Consider the following 22,805-nt stretch of genomic DNA (forward strand, 5'->3'; position numbering starts at 1 on the left):
ATGACCTGCAGAGAGCTGGGACCAAAGTAACAAAGCCTACCATCAGTAACACACTACGCCGCCAGGGACTCAAATCCTGCAGTGCCAGACGTGTCCCCCTGCTTAAGCCAGTACATGTCCAGGCCCATCTGAAGTTTGCTAGAGAGCATTTGGATGATCCAGAAGAAGATTGGGAGAATGTCATATGGTCAGATGAAACCAAAATATAACTTTTTGGTACAAACTCAACTCGTCGTGTTTGGGGACAAAGAATGCTGAGTTGCATCCAAAGAACACCATACCTACTGTGAAGCATGGGTGTGGAAACATCATGCTTTGGGGCTGTTTTTCTGCAAAGGGACCAGGACGACTGATCCGTGTAAAGGAAAGAATGAATGGGGCCATGTATCGTGAGATTTTAAGTGAAAACCTCCTTCCATCAGCAAGGGCATTGAAGATGAAATGTGGCTGGGTCTTTCAGCATGACAATGATCCCAAACACACCGCCCGGGCAACGAAGGAGTGGCTTCGTGAAGAAGCATTTCAAGGTCCTGGAGTGGCCTAGCCAGTCTCCAGATCTCAAACCCATAGAAAATCTTTGGAGGGAGTTGAAAGTCCGTGTTGCCCAGCAACAGCCCCAAAACATCACTGCTCTAGAGGAGATCTGCATGGAGGAATGGGCCAAAATACCAGCAACAGTGTGTGAAAACCTTGTGAAGACTTACAGAAAACATTTGACCTCTGTCATTGCCAACAAAGGGTAAATAACAAAGTATTGTTTTTGACCAAATACTTATTTTCCACCATCATTTGCAAATAAATTAATTAAAAATCCTACAATGTCATTTTCTGGATTTTTTTTTCTCATTTTGTCTGTCATAGTTGAAGTGTACCTATGATGAAAATTACAGGCCTCTCTCATCTTTTTAAGTGGGAGAACTTGCACAATTGGTGGCTGATTAAATACTTTTTTGCCCCACTGTATGTATCACTGTATATTAATGTCATCTAGTATATTACATTGAAGTTGCACATCAGCGTTTGAGCATGGCTGTCAATCCACACACTGCATATCCACTGTCTCTTTCTGGTCCTATTTGTCATGGTGGCTCTGTCTGGTGCCTGACTGGACATTTTGTCACATCACTCTAATGACCAGTGCTGATGCTGGCACTTTTTAAATGACACACTCCTGTTCTACTCAATACAGCTGCCCTGCAGTCTCTCCCCTCCTCTGTTCTCCGCCCTCTTCCTCTCTCACACCACCACATAGCTCCCCTCTCCTGTGAAGAGTGAAAGCACTCTGTCTCTCTCTATCTCTCTACCATCCTGTCTCTCTCTCTCTCTCTCTCTCTCTCTCTCTACCACCCTGTCTCTCTCTCTCTACCACCCTGTCTCTCTCTCTCTCTACCACCCTGTCTCTCCCCTCTCTCTACCATCCTGTCTCTCTCTCTCTCTCTCTCTCACACACCCACAGTATTTCTCTCTCGTTCTCCCTCTCTCTCTCTTTCACTACCCCCGTCTCTCTCTCTCTCTCTCTCTCTCTCTCTCACACCCACAGTATTTCTCTCTCGTTCTCCCTCTCCCTCCCTCTCTTTCTCTACCACCCTCTCTCTCTCTCTCTACCACCCTCTCTCTCTCTCTCTACCACCCTGTCTCTCTCTCTCTCTACCACCCTGTCTCTCTCTCTACCACCCTGTCTCTCTCTCTCTCTCCCTGTCTCTCTCTCTCTTTCTCTCTCTCTCTCTGCTGTACTCCAATCTGCCTTGAGGTCTCCATCACTCAGCCCTGTTAGATAAAAGACCCCCGTCCTCTGATGCACATGCAGACACACACACACACACACACACACACACACACACACACACACACACACACACACACACACACACACACACACACACACACACACACACACACACACACACACAGACTGACTAGTTGGAGCTTTCTCTCCTACCACTGATAACAAGGCTCTGGCCAATGACGAGACGTGTTCATTCATCACAGTTATCTCCTTTCACTCTCCCTCTCTCTTTTCTGTTATTTTGTCTATGTTACTTCTCTCTCTTTCGCTCTTTCTCTTTCTCTGTTTTTTCACTTATTTTCTCTCTTTTAGTCCATTTCTTTAACTCACTTTGTGTGTGTGTCTGTGAGTGTGTGTGTCCTCGCTCATTCTTTAATGTCCACCAACGAGAGCTCACTGTATCCTCCAAGTCCTTTGAGACAGCAGTGTAGCAGTAGAGTGGAGGGGAAACCATCTGAGCAGCCCTGCCAGACAATCTAGTGCTGGACCAGACAGACTCCTATTTAGGTTGGTAATTACTTTAACACTCTGCCCATCCGAATCTAGTCAAAAACCTCTGGAATGAGATCACAAAATGGCCGCCCGACACCACTCATAAATATTCTTCTGGGACATCACCGTGGCGACCACAGCATTCCTCACATCCTCCTGTCCTGTCAGTCTCTTAGTCGTTCTTTTATCTCTTTTTTTTGTCATCTCTCTTTCTGTTCCCTTCATCACTCCATACCTCCACCTCCTTCAGAAGTCCATAGATGCGAACACACCCTGAAAACTTTGAGATGTTTCCCCCTCAAAGTTAAACCCTGGGCCCAAGCTGTCGTTAAGAAACAGCGGTGGCAAAAATCTGGCACTGGCAGCGCTTAACTGGATTGTGGTAATTATTCATTGTGAGAGTGATGTCTTCCAGGGGCTTGATTGATTACGGTTGATATGTGATTTGGTGTAATCTGTCTCCGACTGGGTCTTGTCCAAATTGGCAAGACCTATAAAAAAGAGAGAGAAAGTTATTTTTAAAGAGAGGTTGAAGACGAGCGAGGAAGGCACAGTGAGGGAGTGAGTGGAGATGGAAGGAGAGAGAGAGAGGGAGAAGTTAGGGTGTCTTGTCTTCCTCGTGGCACCTTGGTCTACCACCCTGTTGTATACACAAACTATAAATCTACAAACAACAAGAGGCAGCCATTTTGTTTTACCTTCAGTAGAGCTATAGCTAAATGAATAGATTACAAAACCCCTCAGCTAGCATTTCATTATTTTCCATTTACATCTGAGATGTTTTTAACAACATTTAAAGGCTCTCTTTAAGTATTTGTTGACTCGTTAGTCAGATTTGTTAGCCGAAGTCCTCAAAAGTCTCTTTTCCTCGAGAAGTGTGTCTCTCCCCAGATACACAACAAGCATAAGCATGGCAGAGCTTAAAAGGCCTTGATTAGGTCCATGAATCACACAGGTTGGGGAGATGTAAACGCGTGACACACTCTTGGTGCCCGTGAGTACCCAGGAGACCCTGCTTTGTGTTAATTAGAGCATTCTCCACTGCAATTAGCCCATCCAACAATACACACACAAACTAGCAACGACGCGCACATTCACACACACACACACACACACGGACCGACAGATGCACACACATACATACACACGCACACACACAGAACACAGACCAATGGATGTATACACATACACACACAGTAAGATGGGCCCTTAATGTGTGTCATCAACTCTCTGTTTAGAAGTGTCAGGCCAAGTGTCAAATTAAACAGAACGTGCAAAGCCACACACACACATGCACACATACAGGCACAAACAAACAAATGTGGTTTCAAACTCAAAGTCATATACACACACTTACACACTCACATGCACTCTCACAGGCACAAACAGACACATTAACTACATCAGGGCACCAAGATAGAAAAACATGGTTGACAATAGCAACAGCATGCAGAGGGAACCAAAAGGCTGTGGAACCTTCCCCTTGGGACAGACACGTAGACAGAACATGGTGGCCAAATGGCCCTTCTACCTCACTCCCTATCTAGTGGATTAAAGCCAGGCGATCTGTGTGCTCCGGCCCTGTCTGGAAGAAATCAAGGCCAGGGGGACCTTAAGTGAGTGAAGCCCCAGCTCGGCACACCCTGGCTGGGGAGATGGGGCCAGAGAAAGACCTCCTGGAGCTCCAACGTGAGACTGGCTCTACCTTGTCTTCTCATTCCGCTCGCTCGCACACACACACCCACACAATCCGTCCCATCTCTGTCCCCGGTGCCTGTCATCTCTGTGGCCTAGCCGCTTAGTCATCCCTCCCCTGTATTTACTTATTTATCCACTATGATGACAGGACCACTACCAATGTCCCTTCAACCCTCCCACTGCCGCCTTTGAAAATGTTAAGAGCCCCGGGCCCTCCGGTTTGATGACTTTGACGTGAGTTAACGCTAGGCCGAGATGTCGGGTGCATTCAGGGGGCTAAGCGTTCTAATGGGTTTACCCCGCTGCATGGCTGGGCCTCCTGCCGCCTCGTGTGTGTGTCAGGGCTACAGTCACTTAATAATTTAGCCCCTTTGTCGTCGTCCCCCCCTCTCATTCTATCCTCTCACCCTCCCATCCGCTGTCTCTCTCTTTCATTCTGCCTCTGGGAATGGGGAGGCCATCCCTTGCTCCCTCCCTCCTCCTCTCCGTGGGATGGATGGAGTGGAGGAGCGACAGAGCGGACGGAGGGAGGCGACAGGCAGCAGGGGAGGATGAGGACAGAGACAGAGAGAAAGGGAGGGAGGGAGAGATGGATAGAGGGACAGGAGGTGTTCATGGGTAACTGGAGTATAATGGTCACCGCCACTTCTGCTGCACAGACAGGTCTGTAGGCTCTGGGGTGTGTGTGTGTGTGTGTGTGTGTGTGTGTGTGTGTGTGTGTGTGTTTGATCAGTTGCAAAGAACACGTCCTCACCATGAGAGCATAGGAGTGATGACATAGTGTGTGATTAAATCTATTTTTGGTTGATATAAAGTCAACTAATTTTCCTAACCAGTATATATCTGTGTGGACAATGTGGTATCTGTACCTAGTTCGGTGCTCTATCCCCACAGTGAGGTCTGAACAGAGGGGTCAAAGCTTTTCCCCTGAAAATGACTCTTCAATTAATCCTCTCTGTCATCAACCGTTAGCCATGTTGTCATTGGTCAGGTGTAGACAGGATGCAAAGCCCCCCCGTCACTGTTCTGCAGGATAATTGGTTCTCGTTCTGCATGGAACCGGTTCTAAGGAGTAGAGAACCGTCCAAAACCGTAGCCATGTATGTAATGATCAAGTAATGTGACTTGGCTCTGTGTGAGAATGTGTTTTAAAACGCGAGAGCTTTCAACAGCGACTCCCCATGCCAGTGGCCTCCTGATCCCTCCATGTATTTTAATATGACTTGATGTTCGCTGTTCACTTAAAACCCACTGTAATTGAAACCAGATGGCAGAATAATCATTATTTATTTTTTCTTTCTTCTCTGTTGCGTCCTCTAAGCCCGATTTCTGCCTCGTAGAATAGTGTTCAATTAGGGGGCTTGGAGGGAGGAGAGGGCAAACCCAGAGAGAGAGATCAAGGAAAACAAAACCTGTATGTGAATGATCACTTTTATTTTGTTCAATATGTGGAAAATACTACATTTCCCAGAATGCTTTAAAAACTGAGCCAAACAAATGAAATTAAATTGTTGGTGGAAATATAATTGGCTATTCTAAGCACTATGGTTTAAAGAATATGAACATTGTTTCCAGAACAAATTGATATACAGTATTCTTTGGTATCTGAAAGTGTGACCTGTCAGATTCAGTGAGACTCATGTTCAGTGGAATTTCTTTGAATTGCACAGTGCTGTAAAAAGTCCCCAATTGTCATACTTGAATAAAAGTATGGGAACCTTAATAGAAAGTTACTCAATTGAAAGTCACCCAGTAAAATACTACTTGAGTAAAAGTATAAAGTATGTGGTTTTAAAATATACTAAAGCATCAAAGGTAAAAGTTTAAATAAATGATCATATTAAGCAAAGCAGACGGCACCATTTTCTTGTTTTTCTGTCCGGAGAGCCAGGGGCACACTGCAACACTCAGACATCATTTACACAAGATGCATTTGTGTTTAGTGAGTCTGCCAGACCAGAGGCAGTAGGGATGATCGCGTGTTCTTTTGATAAGAGTGTGAATTTCACAATTTTCCTGTCCTGCTAAGCATTCAGGGAGAATTCATGAAGGAAAAAGTACCATATTTTCTTTAGGAATGTAGTGAAGTAAAAGTTGTCCATAATATAAATATTAAAGTAAAGTACAAATACCCAAAAAACGACTTAAGAAGTACTTTAAAGTATTTTTACTTAAGTACTTTACACCACTGGAATTTCACTGAATTAAATTGTACTTCCTGTCACTCAAACTCAAATAAAAATTCTACATCCTGTGGTGTGTGGCCAATTCAATTTGGATTTCAACTCATCAACTATTCCAACACATTGGATGTTTTCTGTGAGACATTCATTCAGAGTTTCTCTGCCTCATTAGAATGTCTGTGTTCATAGTGTTTGTCATTGTAGTTAACAGTCATGTTCCGAGTCATGTGTGCGCCATAAATACAGCTCCCCCCGGCTAACAAAATGCACATGTTTTATGTTCCCACTACTAGCTCAGTATTTGGACGGGGGAGTTCTACAGATTGTGCGCAGGTCTTTCTTTTTAGATGTTTGGACCCTGTCTTAGCCTGAGCTCATCACACATTACTTTGAGATGAAGAGCAGTCGTGGACATCTCCCGTTAGCCCAAAACAAGTGGTGAAGGTTGACCGCATGTGATCGGAACAGACCTCGCCTCATTCCCATTACTTCATCAGCTCACCACTGTGCAGAGTCACAGCAGGTGGCGAGGACACACACACACACACACACACACACACACATATATACACACACACACACACACACACACACGTACACACATACACACACACACGTACACACACACACGTACACACACACATACACACACACACGTACACACACACACACACACATATACACACACACACACGTACACACACGTACACACACACACGTACACACACACATACACACACACACGTACACACACACACACATACACATACACACACACACGTACACACATACACACACACACGTACACACACACACGTACACACACACACACACACACACACACACACACACACACACACACACACACACACACACACACACACACACACACACACACACACACACACACACACACATACACACACACACATACACACACACACACGTAAACACACGTACACACACACACGTACACACACACACATACACACACACACACACACACACACACACATACACATACACACACACACGTACACACATACACACACACACACACGTACACACACACACGTATACACACACACACACACGTACACACACACACACACACACACACATACACACACACACACACACACACACACACACACACACACACACACACACACACACACATACACACACACACACACACACACACACACGTACACACACACGTACACACACACATACACACACACACGTACACACACACGTACACACACACATACACACACACATGTACACACACACACACACACACACACACACACACACACACACACACACACACACACACACACACACACACACACACACACACACACACACACACACACACACACACACACACACACACACATACACACACTGGCAAGCTCAAGAGAGAATTTGTGCTAAATCACAGATGTAGAATCAGATTACTCTACCCGTCCAATCCTAACCTTAAAGGCATGGCAGAAATATTTGACTGACCCTGTATCAGTTAGGGACAATTTCTTCCTCCTGTGCTCATTAGTTAAGACTACATGACCAAAAGTATGTGGACACCTGCTCGTCAAACATCTCATTCATTAGCTAATACAGTACCTATAGTATGAGGAACAAACCATTGTGACTGTAGGGGTAACCCCCACCCCCCTGTTCTTATAGTGGAATAGATTGGTCCATGTGTCAGGGGGAGGTAATTGATGACAGCAGTGAGAGTGAGTAAACTGGCCAATCACCAGCCCAACGGACACGCACCGCCGACCATGCTATGCAGACCAGAGGCTTATCTAGTGCTGATGCTCTCTCTGTCTCTCTGTCTCTCTCTCTCGCCCTCTATCTGTCTCTCTCTCTCGCCCTCTATCTGTCTCTCTCTCTCGCCCTCTCTCTGTCTCTGTTTCTCGTCCTCTATCTCTCTCTGTCTCACGCTCTCGCCCTCTCTCTGTCTCTCTCTCTCGCCCTCTATCTCTCTCTGTCTCTCTCTCTCGCCCTCTCTCTGTCTCTCTCTCGCCCTCTATCTCTCTCTGTCTCTCTCTCTCGCCCTCTCTCTGTCTCTCTCTCTCGCCCTCTCTCTCTCAGCAAACATATGCGACTGTGTATACTCAAAAGTGTATAGTTAAAACGCTCACTCTTAACCAGGCTCCCTAACTCGAAGACTTCTCTTCGGCTCACACACCCAGCTCAGCTACAGATAAGGGGAGCGTGAAAGGGAGCTCAGACCTTCACTAAGAGGTAAAGACGTATTAGTGAGGGCATTCATAAAGAGGGACATGGAGAGAGAGACACCTTCCTCTCACCTCTCTAATCCAGAGAACTTCTTCTAAAGAAACTGTGACTCCGGTAGGGGGGGTGGTTAGTGGGGCGGGCGGGCTGCCAGGGTTGCCACGGCAGCGTTCCAGATGGGCGGTCTGGTTCTCTCTGGAGGGGGACAGGGGGCTGCCTGGGAAAGACACACCACACCGCTCCACTCTACTCTGTGACTGGACCTGACTGTCTGGGGAAGACCACAGGTCAGTGAAAGAGAAGAGGAGGGAGGAGGGAGGGGAAGAGTGGAGACCTGTCTGGGGAGGGGAGAGAAAGGAAGAAAATAGATAGAGGAAGGGGGGAAAGGAGGAGGAAAGGAGGGAGAGTGGAGGAGGAAAGGAGAGGAAGGGGAGTTGGTGAGGTAGGATGAAGGAGTGGAAAGGAGGAGGAGGAAATGATGGAACGGGATGGAAGAGTACAGTAAAGGGGAAGAGAGGACAGTAGAGGTGAAGAGAGGACAGTAAAGGGGAAGAGAGGACAGTAGAGGACAGTATTGGTGAAGAGAGGACAGTAGAGGACAGTAGAGGTGAAGAGAGGACAGTAGAGGACAGTAGAGGTGAAGAGAGGACAGTAGAGGACGGTGAAGAGAGGACAGTAGAGGACAGTAGAGGACAGTAGAGGACGGTAGAGGACAGTAGAGGTGAAGAGAGGACAGTAGAGTACAGTAGAGGACAGTAGAGTTGAAGAGAGGACAGTAGAGGACAGTAGAGGACAGTAGAGGACAGTAGAGGACAGTAGAGGTGAAGAGAGGACAGTAGAGGTGAAGAGAAGACAGTAGAGGACAGTAGAGGTGAAGAGAAGACAGTAGAGGTGAAGAGAGGACAGTAGAGGTGAAGAGAGGACAGTAGAGGACAGTAGAGGTGAAGAGAGGACAGTAGAGGTGAAGAGAGGACAGTAGAGGTGAAGAGAGGAGAGAGGACAGTAGAGGTGAAGAGAGGACAGTGGAGGACAGCAGAGGTGAAGAGAGGACAGTAGAGGTGAAGAGAGGACAGTAGAGGACAGTAGAGGTGAAGAGAGGACAGTAAAGGACAGTAGAGGTGAAGAGAGGACTGTAGAGGACAGTAGAGGTGAAGAGAGGACAGTAGAGTACAGTAGAGGACAGTAGAGGTGAAGAGAGGACAGTAGAGGTGAAGAGAGGACAGTAGAGGTGAAGAGAAGACAGTAGAGGTGAAGAGAGGACAGTAGAGGACAGTAGAGGACAGTAGAGGTGAAGAGAGGACAGTAGAGGTGAATAGAAGACAGTAGAGGACAGTAGAGGACAGTAGAGGACAGGAGATGACAAGAGATGACAAGAGAGGACAGTAGAGGTGAAGAGAGGACAGTAGAGGTGAAGAGAGGGTAGGAGGAAAGTAGAGAAGGGAGTACAACAGGAGGGGGGCTTGGCTGCAGTATAGTGTCTTACTCAGCTCATCTGCCCATACAGACATTTCCACAGCAGCCCTGTGGGCCCTAACTATAGAACAGGTGATGAAACTCACCCCTCCTCCCCATCATCCCCCCTTCGCCCTACCTCCCTTAACCTTCAACCCCTCCCCCTCCCCCCATCCCCGTGGCCCTCTCTCTCCTTGCCTCCTCTCTGGGGGAGAGACAGAGGGCCCGTTGTGTTAACGTGAGGCCTGCTAATTGTTGGGTTAAGGGGGAGGGAGGAGGGATGGAGGGGGGAGAGAGAAGGGGTGAGGGAGAGGGCTGGGCCCCGGGCATCAGGATTAGCTGTAATTCAGTCACTGGAACGCTCTCAACCGCTGCCTCGGTCAGGGCCAAGGGGCCACGGCTCTGTGTACGTGCATGTGTGTGTGTGTGTAGGTTTGAGGTGCAGTGAATCAATAGAGGTTGTAATCCCCTGGTATCCCCTTCTCATCATCTTCATAGTCAACTACAATAGGACACGTTTCACACATTTCCCTTTCACTCCATATCCTTCACAAAATACAAGACATTTCTTTAAGAGATTTCTCTGAGCTGATTCTTCTCCACCAAAACCATTCCTTTGGTATTGAATGTCTACAGTCGTCCATTGAGCAGCATAGTAACAGTATTAGTCAGAAGAAGAGTGTGTGTGTGTGTGTGTGTGTGTGTGTGTGTGTGTGTGTGTGTGTGTGTGTGTGTGTGTGTGTGTGTGTGTGTGTGTGTGTGTGTGTGTGTGTGTGTGTGTGTGTGTGTGTGTGTGTGTGTGTGTGTGTGTGTGTGTGTGTGTGTGTGTGTGTGTGTGTGTGTGAATACAGCCCTGCACTTTCAGTCTTTCTTTCACACAGAGGTCCTACTTATCAGTGGAACCCAGATTATCTACACTATCTATGACAAAGACAATACCATCATGTATCTCTCTCTCTCTTCTTTCTTCTTTCTTTCTTTCTTTCTTTTCTCTTTCTTTCTTTCTTTCTTTCTTTTTCTTTCTTTCTTTCTTTCTTTCTCTTTCTTTCTTTTTCTTTCTTTCTTTCTTTCTTTCTTTCTTTCTTTCTTTCTTTCTTTCTTTCTCTCTCTTCTTTCTTTCTTTTCTTTCTTTCTCCTCTCTCTCTCTCTCTCTCTCTCTCTCTCTCTCTTTGTCTTTCTTTCTCTCTCTCTCTCTCTCTCTCTCTCTCTCTCTCTCTCTCTCTCTCAGTTACAAGTGGTAGGTTGTTCCCTGTAGGTCATATGATGTCTTGTGGCCCTGTGTGTGTGTCACGTCGGACCATTCTAACAAACAGTAACAGTTCTATCCCCGACGAGTGCCATCTGATCGTCATGCCGCCCCTTGTCACATGAAGAAACGCGCGTGCACACACACACACACACACTAAGGACCAGTGCTATCACTGGGGTGTGTTTGTGTGTGTGAAGGAGATAGGTGAGGTGTGTGTGTGTATGCGAGCGTTCATATATATGTGTGTGTGTGACTGTACATCAGGTCATTGTCAGCACCAGCACACAGACATGTTCTTCTGCTTATTACCTCCAGAATAATAAGAGTAAGAGTAAAGAAGAGTCCTGGGTTCTATCAACACAGCCTGGCCATCATGACTCTCCTCCAGTACCTTCTACCAGCTTCATCCACTGTTTATTGTGTTTCTACCGGACTTAGAACAATAGGCGTTTGAGCTCAGAACAAACTAATGCTGCCCTATAAGTATCGCTCCAACCTTACCGTTTTACTGTTAGCTAATGAGAGGGTTGAAGCCAAAGTCAATGTGTCTCTGTGGGGATGTGTGTGTGTGTGTGTGTGTGTGGGGACGGGGTGTGTGTGTGGGGACGGGGTGTGTGTGTGGGGACGGGGTGTGTGGGGGCACGGGGTGTGTGTGCGTGCGTACGTGTGTGCCTAGTCTTTTATACGACAACTTTGTTCCAGAAGGTTCCAGTGCTCTTAATGGGGCGACCTGTCTCTAACCCTCTAATCATTTGTTTCTGCTACGCTTTATGTATCACCAACACTGGCACCAATATCCTTGTTCCACTCCCCCTCCCTCTCTCCCTCCTTCCCTCCTGCCCTCCCTCTATCCCTCCTGCCCCCTCTCTCTCCCTCCTCCCCTCCCTCTCTCCCTCCTTCCCCTCCCTCTCTCCCTCCTGCCCTCCCTCTCTCCCTCCTTCCCCCTCTCTCTCCCTCCTTCCCCCTCTCTCTCCCTCTTGCCCCCCTCTTCCCTCCTTCCCCTCCCTCTCTCCCTACTTCCCCCTCTCTCTCCCTCTTGCCCCCTCTCTTCCCTCCTTCCCCTCCCTCTCTCCCTCCTTCCCCCTCTCTCTCCCTCCTTCCCCCTCTCTCTCCCTCCTTCCCACCTCTCTCTCCCTCCTGCCCCTCTCTCTCCCCTCTCTCCCTCCTGCCCCTCTCTCTCCCTCCTTCCCCTCCCTCTCTCCCTCCCTCCTGCCCCTCTCTCTCCCTCCTGCCCCCCTCTCTCCCTCCTGCCCCCTCTCTCTCCCTCCTGCCCCCTCTCTCTCCCTCCTGCCCCCCCTCTCCCTCCTGCCCCCTCTCTCTCCCTCCCCCCTCTCTCTCCCTCCTGCCCCCTCTCTCTCCCTCCTGCCCCCTCTCTCTCCCTCCTGCCCCCTCTCTCTCCCTCCTGCCCCTCCCCCCCTCCCTCCCTCCTGCCCCCTCTCTCTCCCTCCTGCCCCCCTCTCTCCCCTCCTGCCCCCCCTCTCTCCCTCCTGCCCCCTCTCTCTCCCTCCTGCCCCCTCTCTCTCCCTCCTGCCCTCTCTCTCCCTCCTTCCCCCTCCCTCCTCTCCCTCCCTCCTGCCCCCCCTCCCCCTCCCCCTCTCTCCCTCCTGCCCCCCTCTCTCCCTCCTCCCCCCTCTCTCCCTCCTGCCCCCTTTCTCTCCCTCCTGCCCCCTCTCTCTCCCTCCTGCCCCCTCTCTCCCTCCCTCCTCCCCTCCCTCTCTCCCTCCCTCCTGCCCCCTCTCTCTCCCTCCTGCCTCCTCTCTCCCTCCTGCCCTCCCTCTCTCCCTCCCTCCTGCCCCCTCTCTCTCCCTCCTGCCCACTCTCTCTCCCTCCTGCCCCCTCTCTCTCCCTCCTGCCCCTCTCTCTCCCTCCTGCCCCCCCTCTCTCTCCCTCCTGCCCCCCTCTCTCTCCCTCCTTCCCCTCCCTCTCTCCCTCCCTCCTGCCCCTCTCTCTCCCTCCTGCCCCCCTCTCTCTCCCTCCTGCCCCCCCTCCTCTCCCTCCCCTCCTCTCCCTCCTCCCCTCCCCTCCTCCCTCCCTCCTGCCCCTCTCTCCCTCCTCCCCCCCCCCTCTCTCCCTCCTGCCCCCCCTCTCTCTCCCTCCTGCCCCCTCTCTCTCCCTCCTGCCCCCTCTCTCTCCCTCCTCCCTCCCCCCTCTCTCTCCCTCCTGCCCCCTCTCTCTCCCTCCTGCCCCCCTCTCTCCCTCCTGCCCCCCCCCTCCCTCCCTCCTCTCTCTCCCTCCTGCCCCCTCTCTCTCCCTCCTGCCCCCCTCTCTCCCTCCTGCCCCTCTCTCCCTCCTTCCCCCCCTCTCTCTCCCTCCTGCCCCCCCTCTCTCTCCCTCCTGCCCCCTCTCTCTCCCTCCTGCCCCCTTTCTCTCCCTCCTGCCCCCTCTCTCCCTCCTGCCCCCTCTCTCTCCCTCCCCCCCTCTCCCTCCCTCCCTGCCCTCCCTCTCTCCCTCCCTCCTGCCCCCTCTCTCTCCCTCCTGCCCCTCTCTCCCTCCTGCCCCCCTCTCTCTCCCTCCTCCTGCCCCCTCTCTCTCCCTCCTGCCCCCTCTCTCTCCCTCCTGCCCCCTCTCTCTCCCTCCTGCCCCCCCCTCTCTCTCCCTCCTGCCCCCTCTCTCTCCCTCCTGCCCCCTCTCTCCCTCCTTCCCCTGCCCCTCCCTCCCTCCTGCCCCTCCTCTCCCTCCTGCCCCCTCTCTCCCTCCTGCCCCCTCTCCTCCCTCCTGCCCTCCCTCTCTCTCCCTCCTTCCCCTCCCTCTCTCCTCCCTCCTGCCCCTCTCTCCCTCCCTCCTGCCCCTCTCTCCTCCTGCCCCTCTCTCTCCCTCCTGCCCTCTCTCTGCCCTCCTCTCTCTCCCTCCTGCCCCCTCTCTCCCTCCTGCCCTCCCTCTCTCCCTCCCCCCCCTCTCTCTCCCTCCCCCCCCTCTCTCCCTCCTGCCCTCCCTCTCTCCCTCCCTCCTGCCCCCTCTCTCTCCCTCCTGCCCCCTCTCTCTCCCTCCTGCCCCCTCTCTCTCCCTCCTGCCCCTCTCTCTCCCTCCTGCCCCCTCTCTCCCTCCTGCCCTCCCTCTCTCCCTCCCTCCCCTCCCTCTCTCCCTCCCTCCTGCCCCTCTCTCTCCCTCCTGCCCCTCTCTCTCCCTCCTGCCCCCTCTCTCTCCCTCCTGCCCTCCCCTCTCTCTCCCTCCTTCCCCTCCCTCTCTCCCTCCTTCCCCTCCCTCTCTCCCTCCCTCCTGCCCCCCTCTCTCTGCCTCCTGCCCCTCTCTCTCCCTCCTGCCCCCTCTCTCGCCCTCCTGCCCCCTCTCTCTCCCTCCTGCCCTCTCTCTCCCTCCTTCCCCTCCCTCTCTCCCCCTCCTGCCCCTCTCTCTCCCTCCTGCCCCCTCTCTCTACCTCCTGCCCCTCTCTCCCTCCTGCCCTCTCTCTCCCTCCTTCCCCTCACTCTCTCCCTCCCTCCTGCCCCTCTCTCTCCCTCCTGCCCCCTCTCTCTCTCCCTCCTGCCCCCTCTCTCTCCCTCCTGCCCTCCCTCTCTCTACCTCCTGCCCCTCTCTCCCTCCTGCCCCTCTCTCTCCCTCCTGCCCTCCCTCTCTCTACCTCCTGCCCCTCTCTACCTCCTGCCCCTCTCTCCCTCCTGCCCCTCTCTCTCCCTCCTGCTCTCCCTCTCTCTACCTCCCATTCCTTCTCTTTTTGTCAGCTGAAAATGTCCATTTTATTTGGTTTTGCTTCGGCCGTGATTTTCATTTCAGCAGAGCAAGAAAATTGCAATATAACAAGGCAACAAACATGGTCATTTAATAATTGTGACTTTTGGAGCACCTCATCACTTCCCGCCCTGCTCCCTCTCCCTCTCTTTTTCCCTTCTGTTGTTTACTTTAACAGGTTCCCTCGCTCCGTCAGAAAATGAAGAGGCCTACTCAGCCCCACTGTAAGAGCTTGGGGAAATTGGCTCCTCCAATGATTGTTTTAACACCCCTAATTTTGAGAGAGGCCTCCAGGACTGGATACAGACTGTCTTGTACCCCTACTTGGACAATTTGTCCCATTTAGTTATTGAACTTTAACAGACAGACAGAGCAGTGGGAGAGAGAGGTCTAGGTGGTGAAGAGAGAGAGGTCTAGGTGGTGAAGAGAGAGAGGTCTAGGTGGGGTGGTGAAGAGAGAGAGGTCTAGGTGGTGAAGAGAGAGAGGTCTAGGTGGTGAAGAGAGAGAGGTCTAGGTGGTGAGAGGTCTAGGTGGTGAAGAGAGAGAGGTCTAGGTGGTGTGGTGAAGAGAGAGAGGTCTAGGTGGTGAAGAGAGAGAGGTCTAGGTGGTGAAGAGAGAGAGGTCTAGGTGGTGAAGAGAGAGAGGTCTAGGTGGTGAAGAGAGAGAGGTCTAGGTGGTGAAGAGAGAGAGGTCTAGGTGGTGAAGAGAGAGAGGTCTAGGTGGTGTGGTGAAGAGAGCAGTAGGAGAGAGAGAGGTCTAGGTGGTGAAGAGAGCAGTAGGAGAGAGAGAGAGGTCTAGGTGGTGAAGAGAGCAGTAGGAGAGAGAGGTCTAGGTGGTGTGGTGAAGAGAGCAGTAGGAGAGAGAGGTCTAGGTGGTGAAGAGAGCAGTGGTGGAGAGAGAGGTCTAGGTGGTGAAGAGAGAGAGGTCTAGGTGGTGAAGAGAGAGAGGTCTAGGTGGTGAAGAGAGAGAGGTCTAGGTGGTGAAGAGAGAGAGGTCTAGGTGGTGAAGAGAGAGAGGTCTAGGTGGTGAAAGAGAGAGGTCTAGGTGGTGAAGAGAGAGAGGTCTAGGTGGTGAAGAGAGAGAGGTCTAGGTAGGTGGGAAGAAGAGGTGGTGAAGAGAGAGGTCTAGGTGGTGAGAGAGAGAGAGGTCTAGGTGGTGAAGAGAGAGAGGTCTAGGTGGTGAAGAGAGAGAGGTCTAGGTGGTGAAGAGAGAGAGGTCTAGGTGGTGAAAGAGAGAGGTCTAGGTGGTGAAGAGAGAGAGGTCTAGGTGGTGAAGAGAGAGAGGTCTAGGTGGTGAGAGAGAGGTCTAGGTGGTGAAGAGAGAGTGGGAGAGAGAGGTCTAGGTGGTAAAACAAGAGAGAGGTCTAGGTGGTGAGAGAGAGAGGTCTAGGTGGTGAAGAGAGCAGTGGGAGAGAGAGGTCTAGGTGGTGAAGAGAGAGAGGTCTAGGTGGTGAAGAGAGCAGTGGGAGAGAGAGGTCTAGGTGGTGTGGTGAAGAGAGCAGTGGAGTGGTGGAGTTATCATGGTGTTTAGCAACCCTGAGGGGAAGGACAGGGCAGGAAGGAAGGCCGTAGAGTAGCATCTCTCTTTCGATCTTTATCTTTGGAATATTATTCGTTAAAATGTTGCATTTGATGAGCAAATCATTATAATCGACAGTGAAGTACCTTTTAATGGCCCTGTATTGGCTCAGTTGGTAGAGCATGGCACTTGCAATGCCAGGGTTGTGGGTTTGATTCCCACGGGGGACCAGGACAAATAAAGTATGAAAATGGATGCTCTCACTATGAGTAAGTCGCTCTGGATAAGAGCATCTGCTAAATGATTCAAATGTAAATGTTTTACAGTCTTCAGTTTTTAGGGAAAAAAAGTCCAACTCACTCATATGTTTTTTGTTGTATTACTCTACACAACTATCAAATCAATGAACCTAATAAAATACTTCTATGAAAATCTAGATTTCTGAGCTGTAAATAGTGTAATATCCCATCATAAAACAATAGGGGCCATGTGACAGAAGGGGTACACAGTGCCCCCCTCTGGGCCGAGCGCACAGGTACCATCTGGGACAGGTCAGAGGTCAAGGTTGGAACCATTTCCTGTCCAGTCATGACCTCCTGTGATGTGCAAATGACCCAGGGGACGATGTCCTCACCCAGCACCATTCATGGTCTGGTGTAATAGAGAGGCTGATTTGGGCTAACGGGAGATGTTAACTGTCATGTTCAGTCATGTAGGAGTGAGTGAACAATTTCATTCATTCATTGAATTAATTAATAAATGAATGAATTAAGACATCAATGAATGAACAAATGAATACAGCTCAGCTTTGTTATAGTTGTAACGTTTGTGGACAGTCTGTAAGTGGTCTAGTGTAGAAAGACTATAGTTGTAACGTTTGTGGACAGTCTGTAAGTGGTCTAGTGTAGAAAGACTATAGTTGTAACGTTTGTGGACAGTCTGTAAAGTGGTCTAGTGTAGAAAGACTATAGTTGTAACGTTTGTGGACAGTCTGTAAGTGGTCTAGTGTAGAAAGACTATAGTTGTAACGTTTGTGGACAGTCTGTAAGTGGTCTAGTGTAGAAAGACTATAGTTGTAACGTTTGTGGACAGTCTGTAAGTGGTCTAGTGTAGAAAGACTATAGTTGTAACGTTTGTGGACAGTCTGTAAGTGGTCTAGTGTAGAAAGACTATAGTTGTAACGTTTGTGGACAGTCTGTAAGTGGTCTAGTGTAGAAAGACTATAGTTGTAACGTTTGTGGACAGTCTGTAAGTGGTCTAGTGTAGAAAGACTATAGTTGTAACGTTTGTGGACAGTCTGTAAATGGTCTAGTGTAGAAAGACTATAGTTGTAACGTTTGTGGACTGTCTGTAAGTCGTCTAGTGTAGAAAGACGGCTGGCAGCTGTCCAACTGCCTTTCACTGAAACCCGATGTTTCAGAATGGACTAGAGAGTGTGGTCACTTGGGTGTGGGATACTATGGCAGGGGAGTAACCTCATGCACAGACTCGTATTGATCCCTGCAAGCCTGAGTGGATGCAGCCCATCTATGAAATGAACTGCACCCTGTCATATAGTGCTGCCCAGGAAGTCTGTCCCCACCGGGAGAGAGGGGAAGAGAACCACTACAACACACCAGTGAACTATCACAACACAGATCTAAGTGAATAACTACACACTAGCTCAACACACAGATGAATACTGACACCTCTCTCTCTCTCTTTCTGTCCCTCACTCTGTCTTTCTCTCTCTCTCTGTCTCTCTCTGTCTCTCTCTGTCTCTCTCTGTCTCTCTCTGTCTCTCTCTGTCTCTCTCATATATAGATGCGCACGCACGCGCACACACACACACACACACACACACACACACACACACACACACACACACCCCCTCAGCCCCCCCCACCGCGTCCACATCACGCACACCCTCCCACCCCCTAGTCACTGCAGTGCCACCTCTCCCTCCCTCTCTCTCTCTCTCTCTTCACTTTTATTCTAATGAGTTGCAACACTGATAACGAGCCTGATGATCTTCCATTGATTTGACTATCACTTGCTTGTCTGGTAATTGATCCGTAGCTGAGCCTCTGGTTAATTATATGGGCTTGGACATGGCCCCCGGCTCCGAGGGGAATCTCAAGTCCTACAGAATAATACTTTTAATAAAGGACTCTATTACTGACGTGTGATACTCTTTCTGCCTCTGCGTTTACCCTTCTTTCTCTCTTCTCTCTCCTTCCTTATTTCTCTCCCTCTTTTTTCTCTTTCGCTCTCTCTCTCTCTCTCTCCCTTCCTACCTCTGTCTCTCTATAGCTATCTCTCTCCTCCTTCTCTCTCTTTTCTCTCTTTTCTCTCTTCTCTCCCTCTTTTTCTCTCTCTCCCCCTCTCTTCCTCTCTTTTCTCTTTCCCTCTCTTCTCTGGCTCTCTATTTCCTCCATGGCCACTGCCATTACAAGAGAGAAGGATGGAGAGTGGGCAGTAAAGAGAGAGAGAGAAAGACAGAGCGAGGGATATTGGCAGACTCCTCTCCATCCTCCCACAAATAACAGCCATTAACAGGCCAGATCAGGAGCTGAGCCACCAGGTTGACTTGAAACACTGAGTGCCACTCGAAAAACTAAGAGACCAGCACATTTACAGAGAGAGGGGGATGTGTGTGTGTGTGCGCGCCTGGGTGTGTGGTTATGTGTGCATGTGTGTGTGTGTGTGTGTGTGTGTGTGTGTGTGTGTGAATGAGAGAGAGAAAGACCGAGTGAGAGATGTGTATGGAGAGTAGAAAGGAGCGTTGGCCATTGAATTGTCACTTAATGTAATTAGCGTGATGCTCCTGCCGTGTGTGCGTTACCTTTTCACAGTGTGGTTAAAAGCAGAGCATGACACACTAATGGAAAGGGAACACCTACTCCCTTTACCACACGGCTCAGACTGCCTGTGGCTTTTGTAGAGGCCACCGCGCGTTTATGCTTAAAGACAAAACGCAGACAGAGAGGGAGAGTGGAAGAAAGAGGGGGGGGGGGGCAAGAGAGAGGGAGAGGGAGGGGGAAGGAGAGAGAGGGATGGAAAGAGAGAGGGAAAGGGAGGGGGAAGAAGAGAGAGGGATGGAAAGAAAGAGGGAAAGGGAGGGGGAAGAAGAGAGAGGGATGGAAAGAAAGAGGGAAAGATAATAGTGAGAACATGAGCGGGAGAGAGATGACAAGAGAAAGACACAATAATCCAAATAAAGGTGAAAGACAAAAAGAGGTATTTTAAGTTCCTGTAACCATTTTGTCTCCCTCTTCCCCCTCCTCGTCGTCTCCTCGTCGTCTGCTCCAAAATTCTCCATTGTACCAATTGGAGGTAAATGCTACAGTGCTAATCTCCTGTAAAGGTTAGCCCAGTGCCGTCATTAGCACTGCACAGAGGCTTTTAACCGACAGACAGGCAGCCGCCGTCTCCTACAATTTGCCACAAAATCCGAAGTGGCTTCATACATCAGAAGCCATTTAATTTAACGGAGGAGATGAGTTAATTCTCTTCCTCTCTCTTTATCCCTCGCTTCTCAAAGATCACAGTGACATCGCCACCGCGGTCCGGGGATCACAGTATGTCCTTTTTTCTCTGATGATGGAGGGATGATAAAAGGAGGTAGAGAGGAAGATAGGAGCGGTAATAGATGGGGGGGAAATGTCACTGCATTGTTCTAGTATTTTAGAAGAAGAGAGCATTCTCTTTATTTTTTTCTGTTTTCTCTCTCTCTGTCTCTTTATAGAGCTCTCTGTCTCTCTCTGTCTGTCTCTGTCTGTCTCTCTATAGTGCTCTCTCCTCTCTCTCATTCTAAATCTCTGTCTTTCTCTGTCTCTTTATAGAGCTCTCTCTCTGTCTCTTTATAGAGCTCTCTCTCTGTCTCTTTATAGAGCTCTCTGTCTCTCTCTTTATAGAGCTCTCTGTCTCTCTCTGTCTGTCTCTCTATAGTGCTCTCTCCTCTCTCTCATTCTAAATCTCTGTCTTTCTCTCTCTCTGTCTCTTTATAGAGCTCTCTCTCTGTCTCTCTCCATCTGTCTCTCTATAGTGCTCTCTCTCCTCTCTCTCATTCTAAATCTCTGTCTCTCTCTCTGTCTCTCTCATGCTCTCTCTCCTCCTCTCTAAATCTCTCTGTCGCTCTCTCTCTCTCTCTATAGCACTCTCTCTCTGCTCTCTCTCTCTCTCTCTATAGCGCTTTCTCTCTCTCTCTCTGTCTATATAGCATCTCTCTTTCAGTCTCTCTCTCTCTCTCTTTCAGTCTCAATAGTTCTCTTTCTTTCAGTCTCTATTTCTTTCTCTCTCTCTCTCTCCTCCTCTCTCTCTCTCTCTCTCTCTCTCTCTCTCTCTCTCTCTCTCTCTCTCTCTCTCTCTCTCTCTCTCTCTTTCAGTCTCTCTCTCTTTGTCTCTTTCTCTCTCTCTCTCTCTCTCTCTCTCTCTCTCTCTCTCTCTCTCTCTCTCTCTCTCTCTCTCTCTCTCTCTCTCTCTCTCTCTCTCTCTCTCTTTGTATTCCCATACCTTTGTGGGGCTGTGCTGCTGTGGGGACCAATTTGGCTCAAATGGAGCCTCTTCCTCATTTTTTTCCTTAATTAAAATCTCTTTGCATCCACACGGGGTTTCCAATTTGGTGTGTGTCTTCCTCATTTTTTTGTTAATTGTGTGTGTGTGTGTGTGTTGTGTGTGTGTGTGTGTGTGTGTGTGTGTGTGTGTGTGTGTGTGTGTGTGTGTGTGTGTGTGTGTGTGTGTGTGTGTGGCTGCCTCCTTAGTTCCATTAGTCTTATAGAGATTGGGATAAAACAGACAAAGGCTCCAGACTTTAATGATGCCGTGTCGTCTGCACATTTTTGTGTTCTCATATCACCAAATATCTCTAGATCACAATTTATGTATTTCTTTATCAGAAAGAATACTGTGAGTGTTATGTATGAAAAAAAATGATAAAGCAGACTATTTGGCTTGTTATGTCTAACTAACAAAAAAACTAGCTTTTACCCCAAAACATTAAGAGCTAAATGTGTTGTATTAGACAGCATAAGGAGTGTGCAGGTGTGTGTGTGTGTGTGTGTGTGTGTGTGTGTGTGTGTGTGTGTGTGTGTGTGCATGTGTGTGTGTGTGTTGTGGTGAGCGGTGGAGGTCCCAAAGGAGAACTGGATGCTCTGAGATGCGCTGGCCGCTCGCAGCGCAAACGGCTTCTCCAGTGAAGCTCGCTCCCCAGCTCCCCTCAGTAGCGAGGGGAGGAGTGTGTGTGTTTGTGTATGTGTGTGTGTGTGTGTGTGTGTGTGTGTGTGTGTGTGTGGGAGCGTAAGCGCGATGTCATTGAGCGTCTCCAAAAGGAGCGGCGCAGTTGACTCAGTTGAGCCTGCGCTGGTCCTCACACACTCACTCCTCTCACATGCAAACACACACACGCTCACACACCCAGGCATTCAGTCACACAGCTGCTGCTACGGAGCGCGGAGGAGTTACAGAGAGACGGAGGGAGGAGAGAGAGCAAGAGAAGGGACAGGCAGCACCAGCAAAGAGAGAGAGAGAAGAAGAAAGAGGGAGAGAGAGAAGCAGGCAGGGAGGGGTGGATTGATGCTGTCACACTTTCACACCTAATGTCTACGTTGGGATAGAGAGATTTGATGGTAAGAGAAGTTCATGTATTATGTTGATGGTTAGGTTGAATGTTTTTATACAGAGATGCATGGGACTTTTTTTTAATCATGTTTGCAATATTTTGCAAATGTTTAGTTTTTTTTGGTTCCTTGTTGATTTTGTAAGCTGGCTGCATTTAATTGATTTAATTCTGCATTCTATTTGAGTGTAATTGTGTTGTCATTTGTTATTTCTGGTTTGGAATGCTGCATGTGCATATTTTTACTTTAGATTAGATTATAGTAAGAAGGTTTTTTTGTTGCCAAGAGCGACATTTATTTTATTTTATTACATTTTTTACAAATTCTGTTTTATTTTTTACAGATAACCTACTTTGTGTGTGTGTGTATATAAGTGAGTTTGAGTGTGTGTGTTTCAGGCTTGAGAATGAGCGGGTAAGAGTTTCCAGGTTATGCATGGGTGACTTTGTTTTGCAAGTGATTTCTGGTTGTGTGTGTGTGTGTGTGTGTGTGTGTGTGTGTGTTCTGAGGACAGCCCATTCGAAATGACTGGCAGATGGTTAAAGGCAAGAGGGCCGCTGACAGAAAAAAGAGAGACCCCTCCTTCCACATCATCTCCTCCATCCCTCCTTTCTTCTCTCCCTCCTCCCTCACTTTCACCCCCCTCGTCTCCAGCTCTCCTCCTCCCTCCTTACCTTCAGCATTCTGCTCATCCTGCCCTCTCTTCCTCTCCCACTTGAAGACCCTGAGGAAATACACTGCGCTCTCCTCCAGAATGAACTCTGCACACACTCCTCAGCGACCGGCCGCCAAGAGAAACCCTCTCACACTCCCTCTCCTCTAGAAGCTCCCTCTGTTCAAAAAGAAGAGGGGGAAAAAACGACAGCCCAACCCCCAAAATCCCAAACCCACCTTCA

General features: G+C 49.4%; 1 protein-coding gene and 1 long non-coding RNA gene across 6 annotated transcripts in view; one reads left to right on the top strand and one right to left on the bottom strand.

Moving 5' to 3' along the window:
• Positions 1-2,467: 2,467 nt before the first annotated feature.
• Positions 2,468-22,715, bottom strand: LOC121846098. Its single transcript, XR_006083004.1, has 2 exons — positions 22,584-22,715; positions 2,468-2,769 (listed from the first exon to the last, which is right to left on the bottom strand). It is a non-coding gene; the product is annotated as an uncharacterized LOC121846098 (long non-coding RNA).
• bnc2 (basonuclin 2) overlaps positions 21,388-22,805 on the top strand; it is a 165,338-nt gene continuing 163,920 nt past the window's right edge. Inside the window, exon 1 of one of the 5 annotated variants that reach the window (XR_006083003.1) lies at positions 21,388-21,918. Coding sequence is in view for 4 of the 5 variants with exons in the window: in XM_042318914.1 (XP_042174848.1) it covers positions 21,916-21,918 (3 nt within the window). In the remaining variant the exon portion in view is untranslated. The remainder of the gene's footprint in view (positions 21,919-22,805) is intronic. The other 4 variants (XM_042318914.1, XM_042318911.1, XM_042318910.1 and 1 more) reach the window with 4 other exon arrangements.

This window comes from Oncorhynchus tshawytscha, unplaced genomic scaffold, assembly GCF_018296145.1.
Source record: "Oncorhynchus tshawytscha isolate Ot180627B unplaced genomic scaffold, Otsh_v2.0 Un_contig_5990_pilon_pilon, whole genome shotgun sequence".
In the NCBI taxonomy this organism is placed as follows: Eukaryota; Metazoa; Chordata; class Actinopteri; order Salmoniformes; family Salmonidae; genus Oncorhynchus; species Oncorhynchus tshawytscha.